Consider the following 13380-nt stretch of genomic DNA (forward strand, 5'->3'; position numbering starts at 1 on the left):
CGTTGTTCAATATGGGACATGTCCACAAGTATACAAGATGAATTTAAGAATATATTCAAAAACACAATTTATAACACGAGGTTTTTTTGTGTAAGTCAAAATACTGCGTTCCTCATACGTTGTTCAATATGGGACATGTCCACAAGTATACAAGATGAATGTAAGGATATATTCAAAAACACAATTTATAACACGAGGTTTTTTTGTGTAAGTCAAAATACTGCGTTCCTCATACGTTGTTCAATATGGGACATGTCCACAAGTATACAAGATGAATTTAAGAATATATTCAAAATCACAATTCATAACACGAGGTTTTTTTGTGTATGTCAAAATACTGCGTTCCTCATACGTTGTTCAGTATGGGACATGTCCACAAGTATACAAGATGAATTTAAGAATATATTCAAAAACACAATTTATAACACGAGGTTTTTTTGTGTAAGTCAAAATACTGCGTTCCTCATACGTTGTTCAATATGGGACATGTCCACAAGTATACAAGATGAATGTAAGGATATATTCAAAAACACAATTTATAACACGAGGTTTTTTTGTGTATGTCAAAATACTGCGTTCCTCATACGTTGTTCAGTATGGGACATGTCCACAAGTATACAAGATGAATTTAAGAATATATTCAAAAACACAATTTATAACACGAGGTTTTTTTGTGTAAGTCAAAATACTGCGTTCCTCATACGTTGTTCAATATGGGACATGTCCACAAGTATACAAGATGAATTTAAGAATATATTCAAAATCACAATTCACAACACGAGGTTTTTTTGTGTATGTCAAAATACTGCATTCCTCATACGTTGTTCAATATGGGACATGTCCACAAGTATACAAGATGAATTTAAGAATATATTCAAAAACACAATTTATAACACGAGGTTTTTTTGTGTAAGTCAAAATACTGCGTTCCTCATACGTTGTTCAATATGGGACATGTCCACAAGTATACAAGATGAATTTAAGAATATATTCAAAATCACAATTCATAACACGAGGTTTTTTTGTGTATGTCAAAATACTGCATTCCTCATACGTTGTTCAATATGGGACATGTCCACAAGTATACAAGATGAATTTAAGAATATATTCAAAAACACAATTTATAACACGAGGTTTTTTTGTGTAAGTCAAAATACTGCGTTCCTCATACGTTGTTCAATATGGGACATGTACACAAGTATACAAGATGAATTTAAGGATATATTCAAAAACACAATTTATAACACGAGGTTTTTTTGTGTATGTCAAAATACTGCGTTCCTCATACGTTGTTCAATATGGGACATGTCCACAAGTATACAAGATGAATTTAAGGATATATTCAAAAACACAATTTATAACACGAGGTTTTTTTGTGTATGTCAAAATACTGCGTTCCTCATACGTTGTTCAATATGGGACATGTACACAAGTATACAAGATGAATTTAAGGATATATTCAAAAACACAATTTATAACACGAGGTTTTTTTGTGTAAGTCAAAATACTGCGTTCCTCATACGTTGTTCAATATGGGACATGTACACAAGTATACAAAATGAATTTAAGGATATATTCAAAAACACAATTTATAACACGAGGTTTTTTTGTGTATGTCAAAATACTGCGTTCCTCATACGTTGTTCAATATGGGACATGTACACAAGTATACAAGATGAATTTAAGGATATATTCAAAAACACAATTTATAACACGAGGTTTTTTTGTGTAAGTCAAAATACTGCGTTCCTCATACGTTGTTCAATATGGGACATGTCCACAAGTATACAAGATGAATTTAAGAATATATTCAGAATCACAATTCATAACACGAGGTTTTTTTGTATAAGTCAAAATACTGAGTTCCTCATACGTTGTTTTCTTCTGGATTCATGCTTTAACAGCTCCTAGCATATTATTATGAATGAGATCAGAAGGAAAATAAACATGGTTTCAAATAGTTTGACGGTGATTAACTAAATCAAATCAAAAAATCAAATTTTGGCATCTAAGATTAATAATTAATATAGTAATGATTTATTTAAAAACGGGCACTAGAAATTTTAGGAATAGAATAGTTGTAAGACGTCTCACGAGAATAATTTAAATGTAATGATGAAATAAGTTAGCAGAATATTTGGGTATGGAATAATTTTCAGTTATCTCGAGAAGCTCATTCAAAACTTCTATTTGGACCAAGGGGGATTGGACCGAAACGATTTTCTGATTCCTGTCTTCAGGAGTACTGAAAGGGTATAGAAAGTAGTTACGACTCGCGGAAAACTCTTTGAGGTCCCATTGACATTTTCCTGGGAAAGTTAGATTCTCCAAAAAAGTGTGTCTTGCCACAATTTGCCGATTCCTACCATGTTTATAGAACGATAGTGTATCATCGATTTTGTTATGAAAATTTTTTTGGCATCCAAAATACCTAATAAAATATGTATAAACATTCGTAAAAGTCTCCTCGTTTCAAATATTTATTTTTAATTTTCCGAAAAAGACCTTGTCAAAGGAAAATGTCATTAGGAACATAGGGATTTTTCCAGGAATCGTACGTACTTTCTAGTATTCTAGAAGTCAGGAATCAGAAAATTGCGGAAAATCACTGGATCAATCCCTGGAGATCTAATATGCCTTAAGACAGATGATAATTTAAATTAGTAATTAAATTAGTTAATTGAAGCAATGCTAATATTGAATGGATACTCAGCAATGTTATATTTCAAATTAGGTGTACATCGGCTGCTGACGTGTAATCCACCGTTATATATGCTACTAAAGATTTTTGTAATTTTTTCTATTATACAAAGAATCACTCAACAAATTATTGAACGACATAAATACACATTTAGATCAAAATTGTTTAACACTCGTCCAACTTTATTGAGCCTGCTGACTTTCGTAATACTATCTCACTGTTAATAAACTTTTGATTCCAATATGATTTAATTAAGCTGAAATGCTTGTGTGACTCGCAATTCTACTACTAATATGTACTGCGAAAACCGATATAATAAATTGGAATGTAGCCGATGTTTACTCTACGACGAAATACGTTGTCATTTCAAAATATATTTGTTCAAGGTGGTCAGCTAACACAACATGAGAATGAGGTATTTTGGTCCATAATTGTCCATTAGATTTCGCATAATCTGCCATATACTCAAGGGACATGCCGCATCAGTCGGTGCATAAAAATTTGCTGAAAGTGTCTTTGGTGATCCAAAGTCAAATTCAAAAGGTGGCAGCAGTGGCGTTAAAACAATATAAGGCGATAAAATTCGAACCAAAATTTGGTTGCCAGATGTCATTGGAGTCAAAAAAAGAGATTCATTCCTCATCAAGACAATGCGATCACGCTCTCATACCTGTTAGAACAGGTAAATGTTCAATTAGCTAATAGATCGAGTTAATTGAATTTTTAAAATTATAATTAAACGTTTGTGTTTTTGCTATTAAATGGTTTGTTAATGTAACTTTATTTCTTGTATTATGTAGATGATTTCTTATTATTTTGTCCAAATATGATATCTGTCCTTACTAAATACAATTCTAATCAGGAATCTCATTTATATCTTTTATATTTTCTACTGTTTTATATTTCATATAACTAGTTTATTCAATATCATATTCCGTATAACTAAATAGGTCTTCGATGATTTGTTCTAATTTCATATTCATATGGAGAGGAGAGTTGTTTTACATTTTGATGTTTAAGATTTGTTTGGTTTGTTAATTGATTATATTTGTTTATCTTATTTCATGATTATGTTGTCATATTTTCAAAGTAATTATTGTCTCTCGATGCAATTCTGTTTTTTTTTTCAATATTTTTGTTTACAATATCTACATATATTTAATAAAATACATTATAGTTTATTTCAGAAAGGTATAGAGTATATATTTAAGCCACTTTCATAGTTTGACATTGATTTCATTGTAAAATTCTTTTTATTTTTATTAAGTGCTGGGAGTATCACCAAGGTTGGGGACAATTTATGAGTTTAGCCTATTGTTATCGATTCACAAACACTGAAAATAGTGTGCCCAAGGCGTACCGGTAGAATTAAAGCCGAATCTGAAATAGGGTTGGAATTAGGCAGAGGCACTAATAGAAGGTTAAACGGTACCTGTTAAATGAAAAACATAACTGTATAATCTACTACCTAAGTAATCCCTACACAATATTTCGATATTGACACTTCAGGCCAGAAAACATACTTTTCCTAATTATCTTACGCAATTACTTGAAATTTTAATATTACAAACAATACTATTTCAATACCAACACCTATGGCCGACACCAAAATTGAGCCGAACTGGACGAAATTCTCCACTTTATTACTCTATACCTTTCTGAAATAGACTATAACACACTTTGAGATGTAGTGTAAGCATTATTAAACATAGTGTAGACTTATTGTCTCACGCTGATGCACCCTACGATGGGCATAATATGATCTACTCTCAATGCGGTTCGTAAATAGAAATTCAAGATAAAAAAATGAGCATACATATTCAAACTCTCATCTGTAAAAAGCTTTCTGTTATAAGTCATAGTTTTTTTTTGTTTATTAGAATTATAAGAAGACGTATGAACATTTTTAACGTTGTAGCATAAGCATGTGCATTCAACAAATTTCCAGTATTACATTATATGATGTAATTAAAACTTACCAATAAGTGTAACGGAAACTCCATTTTTACTTTTCACAGCAACAGTAGGTGAAGTTCCATCTACATCACTACAAGTACCGGAATCCATTGTCTCACTAGGTGAAACTTGTCCACTCGACATCCCATAACTGTACCCGTTATAATAAAAATAGTTTCTCGACATATCGTTATTCTGAGCCAGATCAGAATTCAAATTGATTCTAATACAGGGCTCTGTGTCACTGATTATTTCACTTTGTTTTTCGTCGCTGCAATTTACGAAAGTTTTTGTTGTAGTACCATTATTTTGCGGACTGATAAGTATTTTAACGACATGATTCTTGGATTCTTTCTGGGTACTGAACACGTCTACAAACGATACTGCAGTGGTACCGTTCTGTAATACCGTTGCGGATGCGGATTCTTGTAGAAGATGGGGTTTCGTCTTCGGCGGCAGCGGCGGCGGTATCATCGTTTGAGACATGTTAATAGTATATCTGCAAAACAGATGGTACGCATTAATTAGGCAAAGGTCATTTATATACCTTCAATATTCATTGAACGGTAACGTTCCCATAACGATTACAATTTATATTTCTCGAATTTTATTTATTGACACTATATAGAATTCAGGTTTTAATAACATATATGTATATTCGATTTAGGAGAATTACTGATAAAACTGTATGTGAAACGACAATAATAAAAAATAGTCTAGAAAGAGATTTTAATTATTGAAAAAGAATCTAGGACAAGATATAGCTAAGGAACTCAAAAACTACAATAATCAAGGAAACAATCTAAAAAATAATTAACAAGTATCTAGAACAAGATAATTACTAAAAAAAGTGTCTGTAAAACGACATTACTCAAGAAAATAGTCTAGAAAATGATTAAAATTATTGAAAAAAAATCTAAGTCAAGATAATGACTAATAAAATGATCTCAAGAACTAGAATAATCAAGAAAAGAGTGTGAGAAGTGATCATAGACCTTAAAAAAAGTGTCTGTGAAACTACAAAAATCAAGAAAATAGTCTAGAAAGTGACGTTAATCACTGAAAAATAATCTATGACAATATAATGGCGAAAAGAATCTCAAAAACTACAATAATCAAGGAAACAGTCTAAAAAGTGATTATAATCGTTAAAATAGTGTGTTGAACAAGATAATTACTGAAAAAAGTGTCTATGAAACGACAATAACCAAGAAAATGGTCTAGAAAATGATTTTAATTATTGAAAAAGAATCTAGGGGGTAATTACGTTAAACTCTAATCATCAAAAGATATTGATGTAAAAATGCTAATAGGAGGCATGTTTCTCAAATACATACCGGGTTAAACAATAAAAGGATGTTGCGACTTTTCATTTTATCTATACATGAAAGCCTCTAATTTAATCTACTAAATATTCCGAAAGATATAAATTTGATAGTCAAAATAATCTTGGACAAAAAACTAGCAAATATTTTTTTAGAAATTTTATTATTATTATTATACATGAAAGTCTGTACTTAAAAATATTTTCAACATGAATTCCTCCAATATTAAGGCACTTGTCATATAATGTTCAAGCAAAAGTTTTTTGCTCATCTTAATGAAAACTTCAACACATCTATTTTAACATCGTCGGCGTTGTGGCTGTCGTGGTGCTCACCGTCCAGGTGTCTCTACAAATGATGAAGAAATTTGATGAACTGATAAAGAGTCTGGTTGGGAATGTTTTCCACAAAACAGAAGGATTGCAATTCACCACCCTAATCCAGTTTCAAACTACTCCATCAATTATAATGTTTCCTTTGTACCATAAATAGATCCCCAATGTATATCGGTCGCTTTTAGGCTTCCAGATTAGAGAAAACGAATAACTAACAGATCGTGTTTTGGAGTCAACTAATCTATCAGCCCCACTTCTGATGGAATGTTAAGGATGTAGCTCTAAATATCTTCATCTTCATTGCTGTCTTTGCAAAGCCTAGAATCTTCAAGGATCTATTGAGGCGGTTATATCCCAACAGGATTCCTTTTAATATGCGTAGATTGTTCTTACTTAGGTTGATACATTCAATAAATATTTGGTTATAGTTTGCTAGGAGGATCTTAACCTGTCTTCACCCTTGTAGATTGTTTCAGTAGCTAGTTTGCCCCCTTTCTACCTTCTCTTCTGGTATTTTCAATAATATCTTGGTTCATATGCCATGAAAGGACTGAGGTAGATACTAAGGTAGATACTAATAGTTTATCCGTCCCTACTTCAGCAAGTCGATCTGCTATTTTCCATCCACTCGAGTGTGTCACGTAACTCATTGTGGGATAACTTTGTTTATTTACTAACAAAACATGACTTATATATAGATTATATATTCAAAGGAACATGCCTGGTACATAGATTATTCCAAGCTTCCCAGAAGAAAGTTTAAATTTGTTTTGCTGAATACCTGGAAACGCTGAATCTGACTATCTTGGGGGTATGACAGATGTTTTGAATTAGTTTATTCTAATTATTATTTCGATCTATTCAAGAATCGCTACGTCAATGTTTTAATAGAATGTTAGTACTATAATTTCAAAGATGATCAATACTAGTATACAGTAATTAGTAAGATGCATTCAAGTGTATAGTACTTAGACATTTGAAGTTAACATAGTTAAGTTATAATGCAGAAGATACTTGAAAATCACATTACATGGGTTGCTGTTTAAGATTTGAGATAGACAAATAAAAATAAATATTCTACAATAAGATATTCCCCATTAAGATCAATTTACTTTTGAATTCAATACAAAAACCTGTGATTTGAACACATGAAACGCTTCTTCAGGTGTAGAACAACGTCGACCTCACAATTTATTTTTAATCTGCGGGTATAAGAAGAAATCATTGAGGGCAAAACAAGGGCTGCACCTACAAATTCGAAATTTTAACTGTTCACGTTGTTGATTTTTTCCAACATTTCTCGCAAACCAATGCTAGTATACAATTCAGAATTTACTGTTTTACGTTGTTGAAGTACTCCGATTGAATTTTTCCAGGATTTCTTTGCACTAATCGACACAAACTTTTTTAAGCGATTATCAAATTATGCGGTATCCAACGCGAACAAATTTTTTGACAGCCAAATTTTCATGCAATATTGAATATATACGAATGGAATTAATACCTCAGTAAGTTTCAACCATACGATTAAGGCTTACTTGGGTATTGTTTTCTGGCACAACAACCGATTTAGAACGACTTTCACGAAATTCATCCTGTAGTGAAGTGCGACCACGATTGAATTCGGAAAATCAGGGAAACACGGCGGCTTGAGATGATGCATCACCACCAAGAATCGAAGCAAGTTGATCAGCACACTGCTGCTGGTTTAGTCCAAGTCAAAAGTCATAAAAAATCATCACACGAAAATATTCGCGATTCATCTACATTTTTTAACTAAGATGTATGTTTCAAGTATCCGTAAACAACTCAAACAGTACTCGTATGACAACACGTTCATATTCATGTCTGACTTTGAGATAGTAGTGTCAGATTTGACATAATCACCTCAGTGTTGCCATATCTCGAAACTTAAGTAGTAGCCCCTGTATAATATAGTCAAGAATTCAGTAGAAGATAGTTGAGTTCAAGTTATGCATCTAGAATATCAATTAAGTGCTAAATATGATGAATAAACTAGAGGTACAACTGATAAACATTATCTTAATGACCAAAAATATCAATTGACAATCTTGTGTTCAATATATTTTTTGATTTCGGTAGTTATTGATCGTTTCTCGGGAGGAAATTTGGCGATTTATTACTTTAAAATTTGGAAATATTTCAGGTTTTCGTCATTTTATTAGCTAGTCCTCCCAGCTACAGTAAAAAACCAAAATTAGGACTTCCAAGGTAAACAGATAAGTCAGAAAAGCTAGGGGATTGTAAAACAGTAAATGGTCGATGTTTTTCTGTTTTCCATAGTTATGTGCGTTTTATGAAGCAGTATTGGTAATTACGGCCCCATAATTCAATTACAAACCGAGTTTTCTTCAATTCTTTCTTCTTCTTCATTCTAAATGTTGATATTTAGAATAAGATTTACGTTTCTTGGTTTGTTGATATTGCCATTTGCGTTTTAAAAATATGAATTCACATACGCTCTTTAGTTCAAATAAGCAAAATGAGTAACAATTATGTTTTCTACAAATAGAAATTTTCACATCTCAATAATATGTTTCACTAAATAGGCTAAAGTAACAGAAATAACGTCTAGAACAATTCTCAACAATTATTATGTAACTGTACTATGTTTCAGATTCCGGTAAATCTATTGTTAAAAACGTAGATGAATATTGAGAAACATTTACAGATAATAAAATTTTACTTTACACGAGATGCCAGAACTCTGATATATTATAAAACTCAACAAACAATCAATATTTGTTGCGTTTTACCTTCCTTTTCTGATATATTAATTGAAAAAGTTCAGCGATTGAATTGCTTGATGATATTCCGGTTTTTATTCTTAGATTTTTTATTGTCAATTTTAGTTCATTTATATCGTGAGATATGTTGAAAAATGAACTGCTTCTAACGGCATTATTATTCCAAGAGAACTGTAAATCATAATTAATAAAATGTTCAAATACTATCCACTTCATCTTCGTCAATACTCAGAAGCAGTTTAAACATCTATAGTCTATTTAAGTTTCCAATTATTATAAACTTTAGCTTCAGTCGATTTGGCAACATCTGTTTGTCATTTCAATCTAATTCGTAAGTTTAGATCGTTATACTGATATAAATGCCAATCAAGTTAGAAATGATATATTTTAAGTATGTTTGAAATCCCAAACCACCGCCAATTGAATGGCGAATATGAAAACGAAGTTGCCAAATGTAAACTTTGATTGGGTTTTGACAGGTAGTAAAAACTATGACAGTGTTTTGTCAATTATTACTATTTTTAGGTGGTAATGCATAAGTTTTCAATAATTTAAATAAAACACATTACATTCAGGTTTATGAACCAAACACGCATTAACTATATGTGTCGACGAAGTGTTTCAAACTATAAATTTACGGAATGAGTAGACTTGATTTAGTTTCACCAAACAATCAATATTTATGAGGTATTCCAATAAAAAATTAGTCCCTTGAATTTCCTAGAAATGTGGCCCTTTTGTTCAAGTGAAACACATTTTGAAACGCAAGTTATCTTCCTAAAAAACATTGTAATTTGGATTTCAGTTAAGGGACAACTTTGATGATATTTTGCATTTAGCTAGTTCATTTACTGAATATCAATAATAACAATTCAAGTTTCACCAAACTAACGAATCAACTGTTCGAAAATAACACACTGTTTACATCACCACTACACCAACACTCACGATTACACTTTTTGACGGGTGTTTCGATAACTAAGTTATCGTTTCCAGAGACTGAAGGTAAACTAAAATCTAATTATTTGATTTACCCCTTTTATACTGAATTTTACCACTAATCAACCTTCTCCCGAGAAATTCGGAGAATCTTCACATTTATTCCTTGACTAATAAAATATGGAGTGGTATGTAAGGAGATGGCCCTTTGTCCCCTTACCTACAACAATATACTTCCCGTTAAAATTATCATAGCTAATTTCATATATACCGCCCTAGTTATAATATTTCCACGTGGTTAAAGAAGGATTTTGAAAACCTACCTATCAAACCTGCGAGTTTTTTAGTGAAGAATTCTTTAGAGTTTATCAACAAAGTGGAGACTATAGAACTTGAAGATGGGGAAATTCTAATCTCCTTATTATTTCCCAGCGTGCCGATCCCGCAGACCTTGGTGTGCCTTGAGGAATTACCCAGATCTAATAATTTGGGAGCTAATGTATTAGAAGAATATTTTTAAGTTTAAGTATTTTCCCAGGGTATGGTACAGGTATGTGGATGATATTTTCGTCTTAATCAATACGAAGAAGGCAAACGTAGACGAATTCATTTTGGAACTCAAATCAAAATATTCAACTATATAGTTCTATTATGAAATGGAAAATAATGGACAGTTACCATTTTCAGATACTTTATTAATTGGGAATAGTAATAGACTAGAATTTGATGTATTTAGGAAAAACACCGCTATATGCAAATCATCTTGTCTTATTCTCTTTATTGTATCCAACATAAGATGGCCAGTCTCCATTTCCTTGTACATCGGTTAATTCACTTTCCACTTATCATCGAGAGATACAATAAAGAAAAGCCTGTTTTTGAAGATGTGACTGTACTCAACGGTTGTGATAAAGGAATAGTAAATAGGTTAATTAATCGTCATAGTTTTAAGAAATCTCTATGCGAAACAACTTTTTTCCAAACTCAAAATGAAAAACAAGAAAAATTTGCTCTGATACCTTTCAATACTGTTTATACAAAAGGATTGGAAGGATTATTTAACAGAGTGGGTTTTAAATTGGTTTATAAATCCAAAATACAGTAAAATAATTGTTGGGCAATCCTAAGGATTTGGAAGAGAGTGGTATATATGAAATTAGCTGTGTTGATTGTGACGGGAAGTATATTGGTCAGATTAAGAGATCCGTTATTGTCAGGTTCACTCATTTAAAATATTGACTGATCGGAAAATCGAGTACTGCCGATCACGCTGCCAGTCATAATCTTGACATAAATATTAATAATGTAAAATTGTTGAAAAATGTATCCAACAATAGATTGCTAAATGCATTTGGTAGCATTGAAGTTGTTAAATGTAAGAATAGCTTAAATAGGGACAAAGGGCCAATTTCTTATAGACCACTCTATAGTTGAGTAGTCAAGGACTTAATGTGAAGATTCTCACCAAAGAGGTTTTCCCGCTGGAATTAGTTTTCGTGGGAGAAGGTTTATTCCTTCAGTATCTGAAGACGATAAGTTAATTCTGAAGTTAAGAAAAAAATTAAAAAGGAACAAATTTGTTAAAAAAACTAGCTTTTTGTTTTCAAGCAATTTTAACGTATCTTTCATATTTTTAAGACAATTTTTTAGAGAATTAAAAAATGCTTCCTCCATTGATCCTATTAAGTGAGAATTAATTTGTAGATTTATATTTTATTTCAATTAGGGTAGCAATATCATGGGTAGAAATGAGGTTTTTTCTTATGAAATGAAGGGATTCTATCTTATTTTAGTCATAACTCTCTTATTATGAATTAGAAAAAAAATAATAATTTTTTTAATGGTTTTTTAAACTTCTTTATAAATAATTCAATATTTTTTTTCATGAAATTGACTATTTTCCACTTATTCAAGAGGAAAACCCAGTTGGGACTGCCAGAGTAAAAGCACATATCGGCATAGGGTAGATATATTTCTTCACAAGGTATTTACTACTCGTATATACTGCTAGAATTTCAAGCAAATCGATGCGTATTGATGGAAATCTAAGTTAAAAACTATTGTTCAATGAACCAGAGGTACTTAAATAGCTTAAAGTGGATGTCTTTCTGGTTACTTATATTCTATTTTGATAAAAAATTCAACGATCATAATTTATTGTATACAAATTGTATACAAGTGTACACTATAATTTCCACATAAAAATAAACATAATTGCAAAAATACCTAAGTACTCTGATAAGTCTTCTACATTTGATACTTGACATGTGTCATATACTAAGGACTAGTTTTACTTAGATACTATTCTTCAGCACTCTGCTCAATTTTTAGTCGAATTTTTCAAGGAAAAATTAGACTATTACGGTAGGCATGACTAGAAGAAAAATGGGGGGCACATCATTTTTACCATGTTTAGAGACCTCCTGAACACGATTATGATGGTTTTTCGAATGTCTGTAGTTATATATATATATATATATATATATATATATATATATATATATATATATATATATCTGTTTAAGCTACAATTCTTATTTTCGAGCAATTGCTATGGATCCGGCTCTAAGAATATGTAAACTAGAAAATTTCTCTACTTTTGTCGTGTGAATGGGTATAATGAACAAACTGGCCCCCAGTTTCACGATAGAAACTAATTTGATACTTTTTATAGTCTTTAAACTAAGAATAATATACCTTTTTAATGTCTTTTTAGTCGACTATTACGGTTGGTTCAAGCTACAATTCTTATTTTCGTCTCTCAAGCAATTGCTATGGGTCCGATTTGGTTCAAAATTAGCATACATGGCTTTTTTGGCGTCGGATTGATGTTATTAGAGTTTAGTTGAAAACAAATGAATATTTTGAGGGGTCGCAGTGCAAAAAAAGTGGTTTTTGACCTTTGCTCACCTCTACAGGTCAAACGAAAAGAGACTGAAAAATGAAATTTCACGTGTAGGTTCAATCAGTTGCGAGATGATTTCCTATCTAAGGTCGAAACTTTCCATCTCCACCCCTCTCCATTTTATGGTCATTTTTGTTATATTTTCTTATTTTTTTGGCCAGAAAAAGTTTATCTAGAGGGTTCGAACTTCGCATGCAAGTAGGGATGATGTTGAAGAATTGTCTTTCTCGAGTTCAAAGTTTTCTTCTTCAGTTCTTCTAGCACAAAACGCCCGAAATCATTTTGATCGTTGTAATTGTTGAACTGGACCGCCTCCTATTTAATGAATAATACGAGTATGATAGTTGCTAGGGTGATTTTTTTTACTTCTCATTTTCGAAATTTCTTGTCATTATGACAATTTTTTCTTTGTTGTCAATTGGAATTGAACAAGAGGGTTCGAGACCACCGG

General features: G+C 31.6%; 1 protein-coding gene across 1 annotated transcript in view; it reads right to left on the bottom strand.

Annotated features, from left to right (window-relative positions):
• LOC130441534 (glutaredoxin domain-containing cysteine-rich protein CG31559-like) overlaps window positions 1-13380 on the bottom strand; it is a 119254-nt gene that overhangs the window by 44431 nt on the left and 61443 nt on the right. The window contains exon 2 of the mRNA XM_056775257.1: window positions 4681-5156. Coding sequence (XP_056631235.1) covers window positions 4681-5143 — 463 coding nt within the window. The 5' untranslated portion in view covers window positions 5144-5156. The remainder of the gene's footprint in view (window positions 1-4680; window positions 5157-13380) is intronic.

This window comes from Diorhabda sublineata, chromosome 3, assembly GCF_026230105.1.
Source record: "Diorhabda sublineata isolate icDioSubl1.1 chromosome 3, icDioSubl1.1, whole genome shotgun sequence".
Lineage (NCBI taxonomy): Eukaryota > Metazoa > Arthropoda > Insecta > Coleoptera > Chrysomelidae > Diorhabda > Diorhabda sublineata.